Source organism: Ictidomys tridecemlineatus, chromosome 1 (genome assembly GCF_052094955.1).
Source record: "Ictidomys tridecemlineatus isolate mIctTri1 chromosome 1, mIctTri1.hap1, whole genome shotgun sequence".
In the NCBI taxonomy this organism is placed as follows: domain Eukaryota; kingdom Metazoa; phylum Chordata; class Mammalia; order Rodentia; family Sciuridae; genus Ictidomys; species Ictidomys tridecemlineatus.
Genome location: NC_135477.1, coordinates 9,836,235 through 9,858,082, shown reverse-complemented (window position 1 = coordinate 9,858,082; position 21,848 = coordinate 9,836,235). Strand labels below are relative to the sequence as shown.

Here is a 21,848-nt window from a genome sequence, read left to right as displayed (position 1 = left end):
AGGGAAGGGACATTGCAGGGCTGCTGGCCTCCCAGGTGAGCCGTGGATCAGTGGATCTGACAGACTGGTTAGCAGCTGAAAAGGGGCAGATCCACTTGGATGCAGCCAGTGATGGCTTCAGATGAGATAGATTTAAATATCAGAGATTGTGAGATATGATAGAAGAACAAATGAGTGAGAAGGGGACACACACACCAGGATTCCTTTGGGCTCCCAAGGCCTCCCCAGTCATTCCAGGCTCCAGGTGGAGATACTCATAGTTCCTGGAAGACTCCAGCTGCTGCCTCTGTGTCCCTGTTGCTGGTGAAGGCCTGCTGGCTCTGTCTGCTGGCTTCTGAAGGTAACATACACCTGTGTCCTTCCTGCCCCAAATCCGCTTTTGGAAAGTTTTTGGAATACTGATAATTCCCCATAAAGTGAGTGGCAAATTTGTGAAGTGGGGTTGGAAGGGAGTAGGGAAAATACCAGAAAGTAAGAAATAAATGAAAAGCAGTAAAGCCAAGCTGAGTACAAATAGCAAAGCCCCTGGGCAAGGAATGCCTGGCTCTGGGAAAACTTTTATTCCCACGAGTCAGGTTGGAAACGTTTTGTCTTTCTATTTGGTTGATCCGAAGGATATGGGAGCTTTCAAATGATGTGCCTGGCCCCAGTGAGATTTTTTCCTTATGGTGGAATCACATTTTATGTTTTCCCTGTGTGGTGCACAGGGTATGGGAAGCTGCTTAGGTAGTGAAGACTTGGCTTCTCAGAACATCACAGGGGATTTTCTTAGCAACTTGCTTGTCAATCTCTTTTGATACATCCAGAAACAGAAAACAGAAATAAGGGCTCTTAAGCAGGATGACATCAGTACTTTCTCAGCTTAGTTATATAGTCAGCTACCAAACCTCCAGGAGCACCCTGATGCTCAGCCTGGTGAGATTCTTAGCAGCTACTTTGGCAAACACCTACTGAATCGAGGCCCACTGGGTGCAGAAGGAGGGAGCGTGGGATTTGAGGCCTGCCTACCTCAGTGCCTGTTCACGTATGTGAATGAATGCAGGTAATTTGGAGTCTCCTATCTGTCACCAGCTGTGATCTTGAGCAGATTGTGTGACATCTCCTTCATTAATCTGGAAGATATTTATTGATTATCTCTTGGGTGCCAGGCTCTAAATTAAGGGCAACAGCATCTGTTCTGCTGGAACTTTGTTCTGGGAAGGACAGAAAGACAATGATGGAGGGATTCTTCCAGAGAGTTCCTGGCTGTGTCTACCATGGAACCAGACTGCCTGGGACCTCATCTGCCCTGCTCGCTCAGCCTGGTGGCTCATGGCTCACAGGACTGCTTGCCTTCCTCTCTGCCTTAGGAAAAGGATGAGGGTTATTAGGAGATGTCATGCTCCATTCTGTGAGCATTGCCAGACCCTTACCAACAGTTATGATCTTTAACTTCCATTTTTTTTCTTTAAATCGTTTTTTAAGCAAATCAAGATATTTTCCTCACCAAGCATCATTCCTGTTATTCATCTTTTGCAAAGATTCCTGGAAGTAATTCTTGATGACATGTGGAAGGTCTCGTTGTGCAGAGAGGTGATTCTTCAAGTCCTGCAGGTCCCTTACGCTAACAGGTGGCTGCCATTGTTCTTGATTTTTCTGATTTTTTTGTCCCCCTCTTTCTAGAAATCACAGTGGGAGCAGAACAGTTATATTTAACTTAAACTATTTCTAGCCCAAGCGTCTGTTTGCGAATGCAGGGTGTGTTCAGATTTCACAGGAAGGATGTTGAAGGGTAAGCATGAGCATAAAATTTAAGCTTGTCATTTGCAATAGAAGAGATGCAGAAAAAGTCCACCTTCCATTGAATATATCAAACTAAGCACAGAGGCTTTCTGCTGACTATATATCAGCAGGCCCCCAAAAAACATTTATTGAGCACTCACTGAATGCTAGGCACACACTGTTCTCTATGCATTGTCTTAGTTAATTCTCAGAAAAACCCTATGAGAAAGACATTCTTATTAATCCCATTTTGCAGACAAGAACCATGGGTAAAGTATCTTGCCCAAATTCACTCAAATGTTAAGCAGTGATGTTAGGATCTAACATTTAGGTGCTATTTTGCATACATAGTTAGCTATCACATGGTCCTCCCTCAGAATCTGTGGGGCATTGGTTCTAGTATCTCCTGAAGATACTGAAAGCATTAGTTGTTCAAGTCCCTATAAGATGGTGTAGTATTTGCATATAACCTCTGCACATCCTCCTATATACTTTAGATGATTTCAGTGTACTTATAATACCTCATCAATGTAAATAGTTGTTGTGTTGTATTGTTTAGGGAATAATGACAAAGAAAAAGAATGTCTGTATGCATCCAGTACAAACATAGTATTTTTTCCAAATAGATTTTTAAAAAATATTTTTAGTTGTAGATGGACAAAATATCTTTATCTTATTTATTTATTTTTATGTGGTGCTGAGGATGGAACCCAGTGCCTCATGCATGCCAGGCAAGTGCTCTACCACTGAGCCCCAACCCCAGCCCTCCAAATAAGTTTTGATCTGCAACAGGTTAAATCCACTGATGCAAAACCCACAGATATGAAGGACCAACTGAATTTAGGTCAAGATGTTGAATTAGTGAAGACATCTCCAGTTGATGATTCATGCTGTTTTTCTACCTCCAAAACTTTTTAATAAGTGTATTTTATTTTATTTTATTTTATTTTTGTAGGGCATGCCTCATTGCTAATAATTGTCAAAGAAAATAAATCATTCAGGTCCATTTTAGCATTTTTCTGAGCCCATGCAAATTATGCAAAACATAACAAATGGCACAAAGTCACAGGTGTTGTAATGAAGAGGAGGAAAGGGATGAAGTCTGTCTTTTCACCCTTAGGAAATATCTGCATTAGAAACATAAAATAGCAGTGAAGCTTGAAGTGCATTCTGATGTAAACTCTGGAACAGGCAACCTGGTCGGTTTCATTTGTTCTGTATTTATTCCCTTTGCAAACTCTGGCTCTCTGGGCTCCCTCCTGCTAAATCAATGTTTGCAGAATTCTCAGTGGCTTGAAATTTGTAATCTGAGAAATCAATCAAGTACCTCGGGAGAATGCCATGTCTTATTCTCCTCTGATCCTCCATACGCCGCTTGTAATTAAGCATTAGCTGGAGTTCATTGTGCTTGAATAACATGAGGATGTTCGGGCTGGCTTCCTTTGTTGCTTCTGTTTTCTGGTTAACTAAATCACTGCCGTCATAAAAATGCAGTTTAAAGTCTCCATAATTATAGTATTTATTTGTCTCTGAAAACCTAATCCAGTACATTATCATCATTAGCGTGTTCTTTAGTTGGAATGCAGAGCCATGGCCTGCTGAGGGCCTGCCCTGTGATCCTGGGGCTTTTCGAGTGGTGTTTTCACAAGGAAAAGAGACCAGACACGGGGACTTATATATAGTTCCTTTCACAAGTGATCCGACTTCCTGATCATGACCAAATAGTGGCCGCTAAGTCCCTGCTATTGAGTCAATGGCTTGATGACTGTGACTCGACATTGGCTTCTGAACCTTTGAATTTTCTTGGCACCCTGCCATTGTTTAACAGGGAGAATTGGCTAATGATGAAATCTGTGAACAATATTATACCTAAAATCTGTCCATATGGCTTAAATGATACTATCATTATTATTAAATATTAGAAAATGTTAAATGATAATAGAAAATAGACTCAATGTATCCACTTGGATTAAGAAATGAAATTTAACTACAACCTTAGAAACCCAGCATAACCCTCCCTAGTGGCTGATTCTTCTCTCCCATGGTAGTCATTATTTTGAAATCTTGAAGATCACTGCTTTTTAGCCAGGCACAGTGGCACACACCTGTAGTCCCAGCAGCTCTGGAGGCTAAGGAAGAAGGATCAGTGTTCATAACTAGCTTCAGCAACTTAGTGAGGCCCTAAGCATCACAGTGAGAGCTTGTCTCAAAATTTAAAAAAAAAAATTAAAAGGGCTGGGGATGTGGCTTAGTGGTTAAGCACCCCTGAATTCAATCCCTGATACCAAAGAACAAACCAAAAAACCCAATAGCAACAAAAAGAATTGCTTTTTTAGGTAGTTTTATACACACACACACACACACACACACACACACACACACACACACACACGCATGCATCCCTAAAGCAATATATTGTTTGGGTTTTTCCTGATTTGAACATTACATAAATGGAGTCATACAGAATACATTTTTGTAATTTTCAACTTTTGCTCACCAATTTTTTTTTCTTTTGGAGATTTTCCTCTTTATGAAGTATCAAAGCAGGAGTGTGTTCATTTTCATTGCTGTGTGGTATTTTAAGGCATGACTGTGCCACAGTTTTAAAAGTCATGCTACTATCCATGGATTTTGGATCATCTCCACCTTGGACTTTTATAAACGATGTGGCTGAGTCCCTGGGGCACATATTGCACATGTAATTCTCAGACATATTCCTCTCAGTAAGGTTTTTTGGGGATCATTTGCTAATTTTAAACTTTAATAAATAATGCCAAGCTATTCTTACCCTCTGTTCAGCAAGTTATGACAGTTCTCCTTCCCCCCCATAGCCTCATGGGCACTTGACATTATCACAGGTTGGCTTTGGCCAGTCTGGAGAATGGGACGGCAGCTCCTAGTGGTGGTGGTGGTGTGTGTTTCCCTGTTGGCTAATGAGCAGAACCATCTTTTCTCAAGTTTAATGGAATTTGTTGTTTTTTGACATATGAGCTTGTGTCTTTTGACCAATAAAAAACTTTCTGGGCATTAGTTCTTTGTTGGTTGTATTTGTGACAAAAATCCTTTCCATCTCTGTACTTGTCTTTTTCTATTCATTATTTAAAGAAGCAGTAGATGCACACTGTAGAAAGTTAGGACATATAGAGAAGTAAACTTTTTTTTTTTTGACAATGAAGAACTTTATATTTCTACTGCTTAGAGATCACCAGCATTAGCACTTTAGTGCACATTTGGAGAAGGTATGTAATAAAATTTAATTTTCAATCAATAATCTCCAGCTAACCATTGGAGTTATACTTATTTCATGACATAACATGAACTGTCTTCAGATTTCCCCAAAGTAACCACCAGTCCTTCTAAAGTTTCCGTCAAACCAGTGTGCAATCCAGGACTTGCTGTGTATTTGGATGAACCAAGTTCTCTGTATTAAATGCAACTGGTTGTATCAATCTTTTCCTTTGAGGTTATTACTTCTTGTCTATTTAATGACATATCTTCTACCCACAAAAGTGTGTTTTCTTCTAAAAAAAAAACAAAACTCTTAGTTTTGCTTTCTCCTTTAGGCCTTTATCCATATGGAATTGATTTCTGGGGGTGGTGTGCGGTATCAGGCCAGTTTTAGGTTCTCCATCTGAATCCTCATCTTTCCCAGCACTGTTTATTGATCTGTGCTGATCACAATACCACCTCTGCCGTGTCTCCTGGGATGCAAGGATGGGTCTTTCTCTTGACTCTCCATCCTGATCCAAGGGTCTGTTTGCTTAGTCCTGAACCAACATGTCATGTCCTAATCATGTGGCTTTATAATGAGTTTTAAGCAGGGTAAATCTCCCCATTGCTCAAGATAGGTTGGGCTGCAGAGTGTAAATCTCAGTAGCATAAAACTAAAAGGGTTTTTTTCATGCCCCATGTACAGTTGTGGGCAATCTGGAGCCCAACAGAAGCTTTGCTAATATGTAAAGATGTGCTCCAGATAGCATGGCTCCAGGCCCAGAGAGCCGGAGAATCAAGCCTTAGCTCATTTGCTTCCTCCCAGAACTGAAACCTGTCACTTAGATTTCATTGGCTGAAACAATCACATGACCACACCTAATTGGCTGGGTCTCAGGGAGTCCACTCTGGTATAACTGGAGGTGGAGGATTGTGCACCTCCTCTCTCTTCTTCAGCAGTGTCTTAGCTAGTCTCAGCTGGTCAAGTTCCATGGAAAACTCTTCTTGAGATTTTGATTGGGAATTTTATTTAATTGATGATTCAGTTTGGAGAGAAATGGTATTTTCCTATCCATGTATGTAGTGTATGAGTTTATTTAAGCCTTAATGTTTTTTTTTAGTAGTTTCACGATTTTCTTTTTAAAGGGTTTGAACACTGTTTATTAGCTTAATTATTAGATATTTTATATTTTTACTGCTATTGTAATTTTATTTTTTAAATAACATTTTGTAGATGATTGCTTTTTATTGTCTAGAAATGTAGTTGATTTTGGTGAATTGATTTTTTTACGTGGAAATTTTGCTAAACTCTCTGGTAATTCTAATTATTTGTCCATGTGTTATTTTGAGTTTTCTATGTAGACTATCATACCACCTTACTGCTTTAATTAGGACCTCCCAATGTGCATCTATGTCTCATGACAATCTCAAGGGAATGTTTTAAACATTTTACATTCATATGACTTTTTTGGTAACATTTGTTATTGGGCAGTAAGTCTCATTTCTTATATTTGTCCGATTTTTGGAATCGTTATTACCAAAATAAGACAAAAATGCAAAAAAGAAGTAAAGACCTACAAAATCCACAAAAATGATTGTAAACCTAAATATGTATTTCAGTGACTGGTAGGTTAAACATAAAGGGGAACCTATGTAAGATTTGAACAGCACAATTAACAAGCTTCGTAAAATGAATGTTCCCTCTTTAAAACATCTCTGTAAAGAGTTTATATCTGATGATTATTTTTTCTTTAAGGACATCTGGCCCATATGCCCCCAAAACATTAGGTTTAAAAATACTGAATCAATTTACTTAGGGTTATAAAATCCTTGGGTTTTAAAATATTTTTTCTTGAGATATTTCATGATTTCTATTTATTTGTATAACTCAATCATTTCATACAAACATTCAAATGTGTCAACACAAAGAATTTCCTAATATGTTTCCAATTTCATATCTTCACTATTCATTTCTGTTTTGCTGATGTGTCTATACTTTCTCAAAACAATATAGTCTCCTCAGAGGTTAATCTATTTTATAAGTCTTTTCAAAGAGTGTCTTTACCATGTACTTGTTTACTTTCATTATTATGCTGATAATATGTATTATCCCATCTCAATTTTTGAATTTATTCTGCTGTTCTCTATTTAATTTATTAAGTTTAGTACAGCTCAATAAAACTAGACTTTTCTTCTTTTTCTAATGTAAACAATTTATTATTTAATTATTTGACTCATAAGATACTTACAAAAGCTTTTTTGTTTAAAAAAAAATCCCAAACATAGATGTTTTCCTCACTTCATTTAAATGTTTAATTACATTGCAGTCAGATAATATAATCTATAAAAATGACCAAACTTTTGATTTTAAGACTAGATTTGAGGTTTATTATAAGGTAAGTTCTTTAGAATATTCCATATGGCTTAAAAAGAATGTGAGTTTTAAAATCACGGGACACAGGCCAGGCATGGTGTCACATGTGTGTAATCCCAGCAACTTGGGAGGCTGAGGGAGGACGATCACAAAATCAAGGCTGCCTTGGCAACTTAGTGAGGCCCTAAGCAACTTAGTGAGACTCTGTCTCAAAATAAAAAATAAAAAGGACTGGGGATGTAAATCAGTGGTAAAGCACTCCTGGGTTGAAACCCCAATACCAAAAAATAATTTTAAAAAATAATTGAACACAAAGTGTTATATATCCATTAGACCAATCTTGTTAATTGTGCCATTCAAATCATATATATTTCTAGTTTTTCTGTTCATTCTTAATTTATCAATTACAGAAATCTGTATTAAAACTTTGCACTAGTGTGTAAGCTGTTGTAGTTTCATGGTATTTATAATTTTGTACATTTTATGAGACGTAAACAACGTCAAGAATTATCATACTTCTTGTTATACCTTTTACAATCCTTATAATTAAGCTGTGACCACCTCTGTCTCTAATACTACTTTTTACAATAAAGACCATCCAACATTAATATTGGCACCAACTTTCTAATGGTTATTATTTTCCTCATGTCTTTTTCTGTCTGTTTATTGTACCCTATATTTTATGTATATATTTAAAAAAATCTTTATCTAAGAGGCTAATTGCAATTATGTTTCTTGTCATTACTGAAACATTAGAAGTTTTTTATTTATATCATTTTATACTCTTCTTTCTTCTTTCTTGTACTGTTTTCATGTGTGATTCTTTTTTTCATGTTTTTTGTTGTTGTTGGAGAGTTCTATAAATCCTATTTTAATGCACGTAAAGTCTGAATTAATATTTTTTTCTCTACTCTAACAAATATAAGGAAGTTAAATGTTTTAGCTCTGATCAGTGCATTCTACCTTCCTAGTTTAGTCTGATGTTTTAATTCTAGCCTGATGCTTCCCATTCATCCCAACAAAGCCACCAGCCTGCATATAGTTTAACTTACATATATGCACTATCTTTACTTCCCAGTCTTTTCTCTATCTCATTCTTTCCACTTCCTGCCTAAAATATATCCTTTAAGTTTCCTTTAAAAAATTTTTTTGGTGGTAAATGTTCTATGCTTTTAAATGTCCTAAATTTTCTTCCCTTGATTTCATTCTTGAAAGGTAGCTCTATTCAGTGCAGAAATCTAATTCAACAGTTTTTCTCTTTGAACTTTAAAGATAGCATTTGTATTTGTTAGTTTTCTGTTACTGTGATAAAATAACTAAGATAAACAACTCAAAAGGAGGAAAGAGTTATTTTGGCATATAGTTTCAGAGATTCCAGCCCATGGTCACTTGGCCCAGTGGCTTTTAGTGAGTTGTCCATCGTGGTGGAGACACATGGCAGAGAAAAGCTGCTTGCCTCGTGGTGGCTAGGAAGAAGAAAAAGGGGGGTGGGGTGGAGAGAAAGGAGCCAGGGTCCTGACACCCCTTGTGAGGTCATACCTGCAGTGACCCACTTCCTCTGGTCGGCCCCATCTCCTGAAGTTTCCACCAACTCCTAATTGCACCACCAGCTGGAGACCAAGCCTTCAGCACATGAGCATTTAGGGACATTTAAGATCCAAGCCGTACATTATGTTACTGCCTTTTAGCTGTGCTATGGGGGCTGTTTTGAAGTCAGCTGTAAGTCTTAGTGCTACTCCTTTGCAGATATTCTTTTCTTCCTTTCGGGATGGTTTTAATATCTTGCTTTTTCTTTTATGTCATGAAGTTTTCTTATTATGCGTCTAGGCATGGATTTTCTTTAATGTAACTCGCTTGGGATTTATTGGGCTTTATAAATTTCAGGTTTGTGTCTTTTAACATTCTGAGATCTTCTCAACCATCACCTATTTGAACGTGGCCTCTTCTCCATTCTATCACTTTCTAACTTAGACTCCCATTAGACATTTGTTAGACCTTCTTGTTACATTATTCATGTCACTGAACCTTTCCTTATTTTTCATTTTTTTCTCTTATTTTTTGTATTGGATTCTGAACAAAATTTGAATGTATCTTTTTTAAAAATGTTTTAAATTAGTTAATGAAAGTAAAATACATTTATGCACTTTGATATATCATACATAGATGGGATATATTTTCTCATTTTTCTGAGTCTACATGTTGCAGAATCATATTGATCATGTAGTCACATATATTCATACGGTAATAATGTCTGTTTCATTCTATTTTCTTTCCTATCCCTACATCCCCTCCCTTTCCCTCCCATCACTTCCCTCTACCTAATCTAAGGTGACACTATTCTTCCCTAGTGGCCCCCCCATCTTATTGTGAATTAGCATCTGCATATTAGAGAAAACATGCAGTCTTTGGTTTTGTGGGACTGGCTTATTTCACTTAGCATAATATTCTCCAACTCCAATCATTTTACTGTGAAATGCCATAATTTCACTCTTCTTTAAAGCTGAGTAATATGCCCTGGAGTATGTATACCACATTTCCTTTATCCATTCATCTATTGAGGGACACCTAGGTTGGTTCCATAGTCCTGCTATTGTGAACTGAGCTGCTATAAACATTGATATGGCTCCATTTCTATAGCATGATGATTTTAAGTCCTTTGGTATAAACCAAGGAGTGGAATAGCTGGGTCAAATGGTGGTTCCACTCCCAGTTTTCTGAGGAATCTCCATACTGCCTTCCATATTGGTTGTACCAATTTCCAGTCCCACCAGCAATGTATGAGTGTACCTTTCCCCCCACATCCTCACCAACATTTATTGTTGCCTATATTCTTGATGATTGCCATTCTGACAGGAGTGAGATGAACTCTTAGAGTAGTTTTGATTTGCATTTCTGTCATCGCTAGAGATGTTGAACACTTTTTCGTATTTGTTGATCAATTGTATTTCTTTTTCTGTGAAGTATCTGTTCAGTTCCTTGGCCCGTTTATTGATTGAATGTATCTTACCATTTACTTATTCTTTATCCAACTTTTTCTCAGGTGTTATTTATCCCGTCTATTGAGTTTTAAAATTTAATCATTGTATTTTTTTCTTTTATCAAAATTCTACTTGGTCTTTAAAAGACCTACTGTAGTATTCCTTTGTAATGCTAGTCTTCTGTTCTTACTTTCAAGCTTCTCTATACTTTCTTGAATATCACAAATAGCTATGTGCATTGTAATTATAGTATTATGACTACATCTGTCCTGTGTATTCTCATGATGACCTGAAATCTTTTCGTTTTGAGTTTTCTTACTCTGGGCTTTTAATTTCCTCTAGGACTCTCTTTTGGGGGAATATCTGGGTGTCTGGATTGAAGCTGAATTCCTCTAAGAGGACTTTTGCCAATTGCCCGAGAGCTCTTACCTCAGGGCCACTCAAAATTAGTTTCCCACTTAAGGATTTTGGAAGATTATCTCAGAAGCGTGAATGGGACACAGAAGCCCTGTGACAGTTGGCTCATCGTTACGGTGTCTGTCCACATAGCATTAGGACGGGAGGGGGACGAGTTCCCCTGAGGTTTCCTGCTGGAGGGCAGCCTCGTGTCTTACTTCCTCTTAAGCAGGTGGTGTAGTCCTAGGGTCTGAGATTTATCTGAAGTCTTCTGCTGTATTCTCCATCGGTTCTGTTTTGAATGGGCCTGATACCTTGTCCCTTCACACACACACACTCACTGTGTGTCACCAAGATGCCACCGTGGAGCTCCTGGTCAGCAAGTCCCTTCCCACAGAGCCCAGCCTGGTCCAGCCTGGCCATACTCCTCCCTTGTACCTTGTTCCCTTCATTTTGGGGAACCTGGCTTTCATTAATTCTTCTCTCTTTCAAGGCAGGGATATGTGTGAAAGGTTTTTTGGGGGGTTTTATATTTCATCCAGAATTTAATTATTTCAAACAAGGTGTCTAGGCTGCCACACTGCTGCAAATAGAAGTCCTGGGTTTGGGAATTTTGTGATATTTCTGTGTTGCAAAGTGGGACTAACTTGGACTTAGAAATAGAATCCAGCATTTACACTCAGTATTTCTAGATAACCGTCTCCTCAGCTTTACAGATATAACACCTTGCATTTGTATGTTGAATTTCTGTTTACAAATCACTTTCACAAATGTCGAGTCTTTTGAGAGCTGGCTGACATGGATCTTGTTATCCCCATTCAGAGACTAGACAGGATTGATGCCGGAGACCTCACTGTGATTTAGAACCCAGGTCTTCAGGCACCTTCGAGAGTTCTTTTCTTGTGACAGTGCTGACTTGGATTAAATGATTTAAGAGAAGCCAGCAAGTGGACTTCAATTTGCTGCCCAGAGCAGGTCATTGCTGTGATAACTATCTTAAGAGAGATTCGGAGCCTGAAGCTGGCTTTCTGAATAAAGTCTCTTGATCAATTAGTAGTGTCTGTGAAGGTCACGGAGATGAAACTTAAGATACTTGCTTTCCCAAATGGTCCCCCAGACTTCACACACACAGAAACACACACACACACATACACACACACACACACACACACACGCACGAGTCTCATATAAACATAAATCTATTGAATGTGGATGGTGTAGGCAATAGATGGAGACATCCTTTTTATATGTCAAATAATTGAGGCGCCTTGTCTGTTTATGGTCAGTTTCCTGGGGTGTGCAAGAGGAGCATAGATGATCTTTAGTCCTGGGAAGGTTGTTTTCAGAAAAAAACAAAATGGGGAAGTTTGGGGTGCTGCCTCATCAACTAGATAGTCCCCTGAGGCTCCTGAGACTGGATTGCCCTGCAGTTTTCTTCAGTAACCAAAGCAGAGGCCTAGCCTAGCTCAGGACAGCAGCTGCAAGTCCAGTTGCGCCCCCCCCCCCTTTCCAGTACACAATACTTAGAGAAGGGTGGATTGGGCTGTACAGTTGGCACCTGTCTTGGACTGTGCCTGTCAGTCAAACACCCCAAGGACAGCAGATCTCCTTAAGTCTCTTTCCTGTGCAGACTGAGAGCACCAGCCATGGCTGCCAGGGGTGGGTCTAAGAGTTGTATTTCCCTAACAAATCATACAGAGCAGGTGCTAGAGCATCTCATAAAAGACGGGAGGAGTGGAGGCCACTTCTTTAGAAGACAGCAGGCAGTGCCAATCATTCGGACCCAGGGGCTTCTCCAGGAGAGACTGATCCGATGAGCGCTTTGGGCAAGTCAATGGCTACCAACTTTTTGGTGTTTTCTCAAACAGGAACATTATTATTCAGATCTCACCACCTCACTTATGTTATGCTGAAGCCTTTGGAGATACAATGAGTTGTTTTTTATTAAAATAGTGTCATAATAATCCTTCCCAGGCTCAAGGCATTAGGGAAAAGGTATTTCTTTCTTTTGAGGGGTTATTCTTTTTTTCTTTTTTCACTTTTATAAATGCATTTGATTATAAATTCAGTATTACAGAACACCGATCAAAACAAAAAGCTTGAGTGACAGTATTAAATAAAAAAAATCAACTGTATGTAATCTACAGGTGACTCTAAATCGAAGCACACAGGTGGACTGAAAGCAAAAGGGTATAGGAATGTCACCTACAGAAGTCTTTCTTACATTTATGTTTCAGATCGTCGCCGCTCATCATCCATGCTGGAAAAGGGAAAAGTGATCCCCAGCATTTCGACCTCCTGTAGATTAGGCTGTCAGATGGGCAAAACCACTCCCCGTCCTCAGGACTCTTTATAGCTCTTGCCAGGAACATTTGAGTCCTGATAAGCATTTTCCATCAAACAGTGTGATGTGGAAGGGGGAAGCCATGGTGGCTTCTGTTGTTTATAAGCGTTGCAGGAAAGCTGACTCCAGTATCCAGTGGCTTTACCAATGTTCACTGTGTGGCCAGCCTCCAGGGACATGATGTAGTGACCCCTTGTGGTTCAGACTCTCATTTTGCAGAGAAAACTAAAGCCCAGAGAAGAAAAGAAACTTGTCCAAAATCATATATTCTATGAAGGACAGAGCTTAGATAGGAACCCAAGTCTTCATCTCCACCACCACACTCCTTATGGGGTATAGACAACTAGGTTGCTACCCGAAACCTTGGCTTTAGATGGTCCTAGGAAGCTTCATTTGCATCCTGTGCAAAACATTCTCTAACATCAAGATTCACTCAGTTCCCTAGTGTTGTTCTTCTCCTTCTTGGAGAAGAGATACTAATTCTCTGAGTATAAGAGATGGAAAATGCACATAGATTGCATCATCAGAGCATAATTCTGTCTTTGGTGCCCCAAATGATACATTTGTTTGGGAAATTTATTATAATTAGCAAAAGTGAAAAGTGGTAAAAGCAAGATCTGTCTCCCTGATTCTTATCTTATTTGTTTTTTAAAGATTTTTCTTTTTCCATGCCAATTTTCTTATTTCTCGTGATCATTAGGGTAAAGATTTTCTACTTGATTTAAAAGTCAACAGGAGGAAGGGAAAAAAAACACATCATTACACCTAAGCTGAACCAATATACAGACCTCTCTTTGCAAGAGGAGAATTGCAAATCTGTGATAATTCATCTGCATGATTGCACGAAAGAATTGGTGATTGCTTCTCAGTGTCACCAGGGAGGCAGGTAACCCTGGTCACGGGATGCTCTGGCCATCACCCCCTGGAACAGCTCTATTGGTTGTGATACTCTGCTTGTCTGGTCTCATTGGCAATAGCAAGTGAGCATCTTCAATGCCAGGAACAGGGAGGGAAGCCATCCCCTTTCCCTTTCTCCATGCTTGAGACCAACTTTGCTTTTCCCAGCAGATCCACATATAAATATTTATAATCAGCTCCCACAGCCAGGAAAACCTTCCACAAGCTCTGAAAGCAAGGGGCGTGTCCTCTTTCCACAGATCTTGTGCCTGCTTCCTTCCTGTTATTAGTTAAGGGGCATGTGTGCCCACCTCACATGGTGTCAGACTAGAGCGCCAAGGAATGAATTTGCAACCTAGAATAGGCAGATTCTTGGTATCCTCTCACCCCTCTGGCTTGGTAGGTTTCTGCTTATATTTCTGTTGTTGGCAACATTAGCAAGATATGAATACATTTATCTGACCTTATAATATTCACTTTGAAAACATTCAGTGCCCTGTGTCTCCAGATACCTGCTTGGGTCTTTACTGAGCAGGAAGTTAGGCTTGTGTTTCAGAAGAGGGACAGAATCTCACACAGAATTGTTCCAGGCTAGGATAAAAGGCTTCACAGTCCCCAGGTGTCTCAATTGTGTGGGTTCTAGGATACGAAAATAGGGTGTTGCATGTTAGAGGTGGAGAATGTGTTTTTGATGGCCTTCCTGTTTTCTTGTCCCAGTTGAATTTGAATCTGAGCCTTGGTGGTTGAGAGTCCCAGGATTTCAGTGAGGGGTGGCTCAGAGGAGATTGCATCCTGGTCCCAAGCCCCTTATCTCATGGCAGGGATCATATTAATTAGGTATGGCTTGTAGATGCTAATTCTGCCTGGGGTGGCAGACAAGCAAAAGACCAGAGCTTTCTTTTTTCCTGCTGGAACCATGGAAGGTGCCGAAGAGAAGAAAAAGAAGGTTCCTGCTGGGCCAGAAACTCTTAAGAAAAAGCAAAGGCATTATGCAGAGCTGAAGGTAAAGCGCCTGAGGAAGAAGTTTGCCCAAGAGATGCTTCAAAAGGCAAGGAGGAAGCTAATGTATGTAAAAGCCAAGCATTACCACAAGGAATACAGGCAAAAGCACACAACAGAGATCCGGATGGCTAGAATGGCAAGAAAAGCCGGCAACTTCTATGTACCTGCAGAACCCAAATTGGCATTTGTTGTCAGGATCAGAGGTATCAATGGTGTGAGCCCAAAGGTTCGCCTTTGCCAGATCTTCAATGGCACCTTCGTTAAGCTCAACAAGGCTTCAATTACCATGCTGAGGATCGTGGAATCTTACATTGCATGGGGGTACCCAAATCTGAAATCAGTGAATGAACTAATAATCTACAAGCGTGAATATGGCAAAATCAATAAGAAACGAATTGCCTTGACAGATAACGCTTTGATTGCTCGATCTCTTGGTAAATATGGCATCATCTGCATGGAAGATTTGATTCATGAGATGAACTCTGTTTGAAAACGCTTCAAAGAAGCAAATAACTTCCTGTGGTCCTTCAAATTATCTTCTCTGAGAGGTGGAATGAAGAAAAAGACCACTCATTTTTGTAGAAGGTGGAGATGCTGGCAACAGGGAAGACCAGATCCCAGGCTTATTAGAAGGATGAACTAAGGTATCTACCATGGTATTTTTGTAATCTGGTCAGTTAATAAAACAGTACCTGCTCTCAAAAAAAAAAAAAAAGAAAAAGAAAAAAGAAAAAAAAAAAAGACCAGAGCTTCCCATAGCTCAAATGTGCCTCCCAGGCAGAAGGAGTCAACTGTGGATGATATTGTGAATGTTCAATAACTGTATAAATGTCAGCAAGAAAGTGACAAGCATAAGGTTTAGCATGAAATTGGAGCTTCATCCTGTCACCTAGAAAAATAAGGGCACAGAGCAGTGCTTTGGAAATATTGTCCAAAGGCCAAGAGCATGTGTTGAAGAAGACTGGCGGCTTCCAGATGCCCACGGGCTCCCAGCCATTGCATTCAGCCATCAAGCAAGGCTGGAATCTCCTCCTCTTCAGGGAAGCAGAGACTTCCAGGATGTGGAGGGGCTGTGGTGTTCATGCAAGCTCCCACCATGCCAGAGAGAACATATTAGACCTGAGCTCCAAAACATATGAGGGAAAGTGGGGCCGGAGCCGGCCAGCTGAGCGTCCCCAGGGAGGAGGAGGATGGTCTGGGACGGGTCGGGAGGAGGCTGGGATGGTCTCTCTCCACAGGCCAAGCCCCCTCCCCTGCTTCATCCCCTGAAGGTGTCCAGAAGTGGTATTGGTTGCTTGAGTTGATGAACCCTTCTGTCTTAAAGTCTCCAGGCCGGTATTTAATGGGGACACAGACAAATTCATGTTCATTGACTTTTTAAAAAAAGTCTGTTTGTTTTCTTGACAGATGCCGATTTGGCAACCCCCACAGCTGCTTCTTCTCTTAAAGATTTCAATCTTGGAGACTTTAATCTATAACCCAGCAAAGCCCTGGGCTTTTCTACTGCCCACACTTAGTGTACCTAGGTAGATAGACTTGCTAATCCATCTGACTTGAATAAAGTCTATTATTCCTCCTGTGAGAGCTCAAGATGGGGCCAGTACCAACCAGAGCCAACTGTGTACCCTTCCTCTTCCACTCTGACACTTCCTGGGAGAATGTGGGTAAAGAGAAGGAAGGAAGCAAAGTACATGTGGATGGGAATTCAGAAGCCATTGTACCTGCCAAGATGGCGCCATACGGGGCCACACCACATAAATCACTTCATACGCTTCCGCCCGAGAAGCCTTCTAGAACAGGGCTGGGCAGTGCAGTGCCTCATGGCTCTTTCTAAGCACAGTCCTCAATGTATGTTGGCACCACTTTGCTGACTGAGTGCTGGCCACTGTTCAGAAGAGCTTTGGTGCATGTGGTCACCAATACCTCCTTCATTTTCTTGCTTTTGCTTCATTTTTATACCCAGGATAAACCTAATTTAGCTTCTATTTCAAAAAAGTGTACACAATCAAAGTATAAGGATGTATGAAAATGTCACAAAGAAATCAGTTATTTTATACAATTAATATGTGCTAATAATTATAATTAAAAATTACAGCTGTGGAGGTGTCAACACAATGAAATGGTAAAAAAAAAAAAAAAAAAAAATTAAACCAACCAAAAGGTGCGGAGGAAAGCTGCACTGTGACCTTATTACTTCTGGGACTGAAGAAGTTCTGCTTTGGCATAAGCTTATATTTATATCCAAGGTGTCGTTTGAGATCTGTTATTGTCAGAGATAATTTGGAAAGGCTGCAGGCTGTTCATTATTACGTACTGTAGTCATAAAAATCTTGGCCCTACAACTTAAAATCCTGCCTTTGAACCTAACATTGTACCCTGGGTATTGGCCATATTGCTACTCAATCTCGAATTTCATGGTGGCCTCAGAGTCCATTGGATAGAAACGCCACAGCTGGCTTCTCTGTGCTTCTGTAACCATCACTTCCAGATTTCCATGTTTGTAGAGAACTTTGGGCAGAGCACCTTCCAGATTTCCCCCATAGTGTACACTGTTACCTCAAGGTAGATCTATTAGCTCTCTTATACAGATGACAGATGTGTTGTAAGCCAAGTTTTCTTAGACTGCAGTGTGCACACAGATTGCTAATGGATATTGTGCAACACAGATGTCGTTTGGAGTGAGCCTGAGAGTCTGCATCTTCACCAAGATGCTGCAGGATTCCTGGCTGCGGCCCAGGCTTTGGGCAGTCCTTAAATTGCTGGTGTACTGACTCCTTGAAAGAGCTGATTTACCAAGTTGCTGTGTGAGCTGGTTACCTGTGAGCTCTTTCCTCTCAGGAAGATTTTCTAATCAAGGGGCAAGTTTGGGGTAGTTTGGTGTCCAGAGAAGCCAAGAAGCTGCAGCAGTTGGCTTCAGTGGAAGTTTCTAGGCTCAGTCATGACTGCTATCAGAGCCACCTGGGAAGCTGCATGCTCCTGCACACACCTGCATTCACACATGCACAACAGGGGCCACTCAGGACCACTACAGACAGAATGTCTCACAGTGGCACCTGGCTACCAGTGGATGGTAAAGGTATTGAAGGTGACACCATGTGCAGCCAGGGTTGAGGATCACTGTTCTAAGCTCTCAGAAACCCACCTGAAATGGCACTGAGCTCCAGCTGTGTTTTTTTTTCCAGCTGCTCTTTTTCTTAGTTTTTAACTGACACATAGTATTTGTCAAGATTTATGGGGTGGAATATGATAATTGGATACTTGTATATAATATGTGATGATAAGATCAGGAGAATTAACATTTCATTTCCTCAAACATTTCTCGTTTTTTTGGGAAACTTTAGACACCTCTGGCTATTTTGAAATATAAAATTGTTGTGGACTGTTGTTACCCTACTGTGCTGTAGAACATTAGAACTAATTCCTCCTATCTAACTGTATTTTGGTGCCCAGTATCCAAGCTCTCTACCTCCTCCCCCTGCCCTCCCTAGCCTCTCTGATCTGTGAGATCAACTTCATAGCTTCCACATGTGGGGAGGACATGTGGTATCTCTTTCTGTCCCTGGCCCATTGCATGTAACACCATGTCCATCCATGTCCTTTCATCCACATTTCTGCAGATGACTAGATGGCAGTCTCAGGCTATCCCCAGCCTTCATGCTTTTGACAATGGATTTGGCATAGCCAAGAAACAATGGCTGTTATTTCTATGAGAAAACAAGATCTGTCTCACTGGCTTCTCCATCAAGCTCTGCTCCTCCATAGCATTCCAAGTTCCATCTTCATGAACGCCACCATTGCACACTGTCTCCCTAACCAAAAATCTGGGCCTCACCTCTGTCCCGACTCTCCCTTACCCTTCAAATCTAAGCAGTCCTCCAAGTCTTTTGTTCTTTATGCACTTTCTTTTCTTATAGAGTGTAACACTTTATATTAGAATTACCCATCAGGATGACCACTGTCCTTCCACCATAATCTGAGCCCTTGGAGGGCAGAGAGCATCTCTTGCTTCTTTTTATCCCTCCCACCCAGCACAGTGCCTGCCTGGCACACACTGGATACCCACTAAACCATTGTCCAGTGAGTGAGTAAAATGTAGCAGGTGCTCACCTGCAGGCCTAGAAGTCCAGCCTCGTGGTTGGAAGTCTGTTCCAGTGTCACAGCAGGAGTGTGAGCTGCCTAGAGGCTGCCACCACGGCTTGGCCCTAGGATGGCAGACAGGATGCCCAGGAGAACTTGCCACTCTCCACCTACTGGAGTAACACCTGTTGTTTTTCTTTGGCAGTTGCCTTCTCGGGCCTTGGTTTCACGACATTCTACCTGGCGGGCAAGCTGCACTGCTTCACCGAGAGTGGGCGGGGGAAGAGCTGGCGGCTCTGTGCCGCCATCTTGCCCCTGTACTGTGCCATGATGATCGCGTTGTCCCGCATGTGTGACTACAAGCATCACTGGCAAGGTGAGTCCCTGCCCGGGGCTGCCCATCCTCATAGCAATCCCCTCTTCCTCCTCCTCCTCCATGGATGGGTATAGAGATTGCACCTAATTGGGGAGGAGGAATAAGTGACCAACATTAGAAACCAGGGTGGGTACAGTTTTGAAGCCAAGGTGCCTGTCAAGTGGGTTCTGACCTCCGTGTTGCTCTTGCTGGGACAGAATTGGAACTCTTTTTTGCAGTCTGTTCAAAGAGACTTTTCTCAAGTCCTGCCAAGATTTTAGGCATTCAGTGTCGTCACCTTAGCCTCAGACTCCAGTGGGACTTCCCTGCTGGGTCACTTGAGTCAGTCCTCAGACCTGGTGCCAAGTGGTTTTCTGGCTCTTTTCCCTTATCAAGTACAGTGTACAAGGATGTATTTCTCACCCTGGATCCGTTCCAAAGAGTGTATCCAGCCCAAGGACAACCCCAGCAGTGTTCTGAGCAGCACTTGCAAGGCTGGGGTGAGGTGGCCTCTATGTGTTAGTCCTGGGATGTTTTTAAAATATAAATCACACAAAACAAGTGAGGGACTTGTTCCTGGAATATAACTAAACCCTGCTGTGTCCCCATGCGGATAAATTATAGCTCATAGTCTGCTTGGAAGACAGCCATCATCTGCCCCAGCAAACAGGGAACAGAGAGATGACATCTATAGAGGGTATGGCCTCCAGGGGCAGCAAGATCTAGGGCAGCATTTCCCAGATGTCAGTCCTTAGATCCTCTTGATCCTGAGCCAGGAGTTTGACTCTCGGGGTGGGGTGAGGTTCTCTGGGGTGGTGATCAGGAATCTCCACGGTTATCACGCAAGCCTGTCCTTTCTGTAGTCTGAGAAGCGTTGGTTTAGAGTTCCACTGCCCATGTCACTTAGCAAAATAAATGCACCTGCCTTCACCACCCAGACTGTGGCCCCAACCTCCTCCCTTTCCCTTGTCCTGCTACTGCACTTTCCCCTCCTCCCTCTTCCCTGCTTCTCAAGCCAGCTGCCTTGTGGGGCCGCCCTCTTCTCTCCCCTCCAGTGGTTGGTTCCTATAGTAGGGGGCCAGTAGAGGCCAGAGATGAGGACAACTGGTGGCTGAGGGCACCTTCTCTCTATCCTCTCTAGGGGCTTGTTCCTCCTCTCAGTGCTGCCTCGGTTTCTTCTACCCGCTCCCAGCTGTAGGTCTACCCTCCTGGATCTCATGCCCTGGGTGTCGTGTGTCTCCCGCAACAGCGTTGACTTGGAGGGGGCAGGGTAAAGGGAAGAGAGGCTGACGCGTGGTTTAGACAGGTGATGCACCAGGCATGAACGAGGTCTGAGGCCCTCGGGGAGGTGGTCAGGAGGGGACCCCAGGACTCTGGCCTGAGCGTGCCCTCATTATTCATCCAATGACTTGGATGAAGTTCTAGATGATACAAGTCCACATGACAAGAAAGAAGGAAGGAGAGAATCACTGGGCGAACAGCAGTTGGCATACCGACGGTGCCCTGGGAACTGTGGATGTTTCCCACAGAGTCATGTTGTCCCTGTGGTTAGGTCATCTGCCCATGAGGAGTAGTATGAGCCAGCAGCCCTCTGTAGATGGCTTCTCATGCATCCCTGTGAAGCACATTTTTATGAGCATAGGAACTATAATCCCTGAATATTTCACAGTGCTGTCTCATGGACTGAATGAAATAATGGACCCAAAAGTACTTTGTAAATGGAAATGTCCTACATGAATGCAAATTGGTATCACCATTCCTTAGCGCATTGTTTCTAAGGAGACCGTGTTGTGTTTCCCAAACAACTGGTTTGGAACATGATCTGTTTGTGAGCTGTGAATACTGAGTTTTCACTTTTACTCAACCATTTTGGACTTGGGAAATGATTAAGAGTTTAAAAATTGGATAGACTTTTCCTTTATCTTGGAGGTTGTAAGAGCCCTTGTGTAATGACCTTGTACTAAAAATCTAAGACGTGAGGTTGGTCTCTCTTGAACACTCAGTGACCCTAACCTGATCTGTTACTCCTTACTCTGTGGCTGAGCAATGTGGCCACAATGGAAGAATGGGGATCTTGGCTTTAGGGACTAATGGATTCAAGATGCAGTTGGTGTGCCCAGGGTCTGCTGACAACTGGGACTTCAAAACAGGTCTGTCCAAGAGGCACAGAGAGGAAGTTTGGGCAGTAGAGAAACACTGTGACCACTCCAAGGGAAAAGCAAAACAAGAGAAATAATGTTTAGTGATGCTAAGGGCCATGCTGGTGGAGGAGTAAGGTGGTGCTGTGTGATGGTAGACCTCTGCAGCCAACCTGGACTTGCATGAGTTGGTTCAGGTCAGAGGTATGTTCCCAGTGCCAGCCCAGCTCTGCCACAGTCTGTTTAGCTTGCTCCCCTGGAGTCAGCCAGGGAAAGAACATGCCTTTTCTTGGATCCTCTTATGGACTCTGAGTCA

At 41.7% G+C, this 21,848-nt stretch overlaps 1 protein-coding gene and 1 pseudogene across 10 annotated transcripts in view; both read left to right on the top strand.

The window, feature by feature from the left end:
- The window catches only part of Plpp4 (phospholipid phosphatase 4), a 239,223-nt gene that overhangs the window by 208,647 nt on the left and 8,728 nt on the right, over window positions 1–21,848 (top strand). For 9 of the 10 annotated variants that reach the window (XM_078038797.1, XM_078038763.1, XM_040272708.2 and 6 more), the window contains one exon: window positions 19,245–19,415. The exons of the other annotated variant lie outside the window; for it this stretch is intronic. In XM_078038797.1, the coding sequence (XP_077894923.1) occupies window positions 19,245–19,415 (171 nt within the window). The remainder of the gene's footprint in view (window positions 1–19,244; window positions 19,416–21,848) is intronic. 10 annotated transcript variants of the gene reach the window in all.
- On the top strand, window positions 13,810–16,991 carry LOC101974449 (large ribosomal subunit protein uL30 pseudogene; annotated as a pseudogene).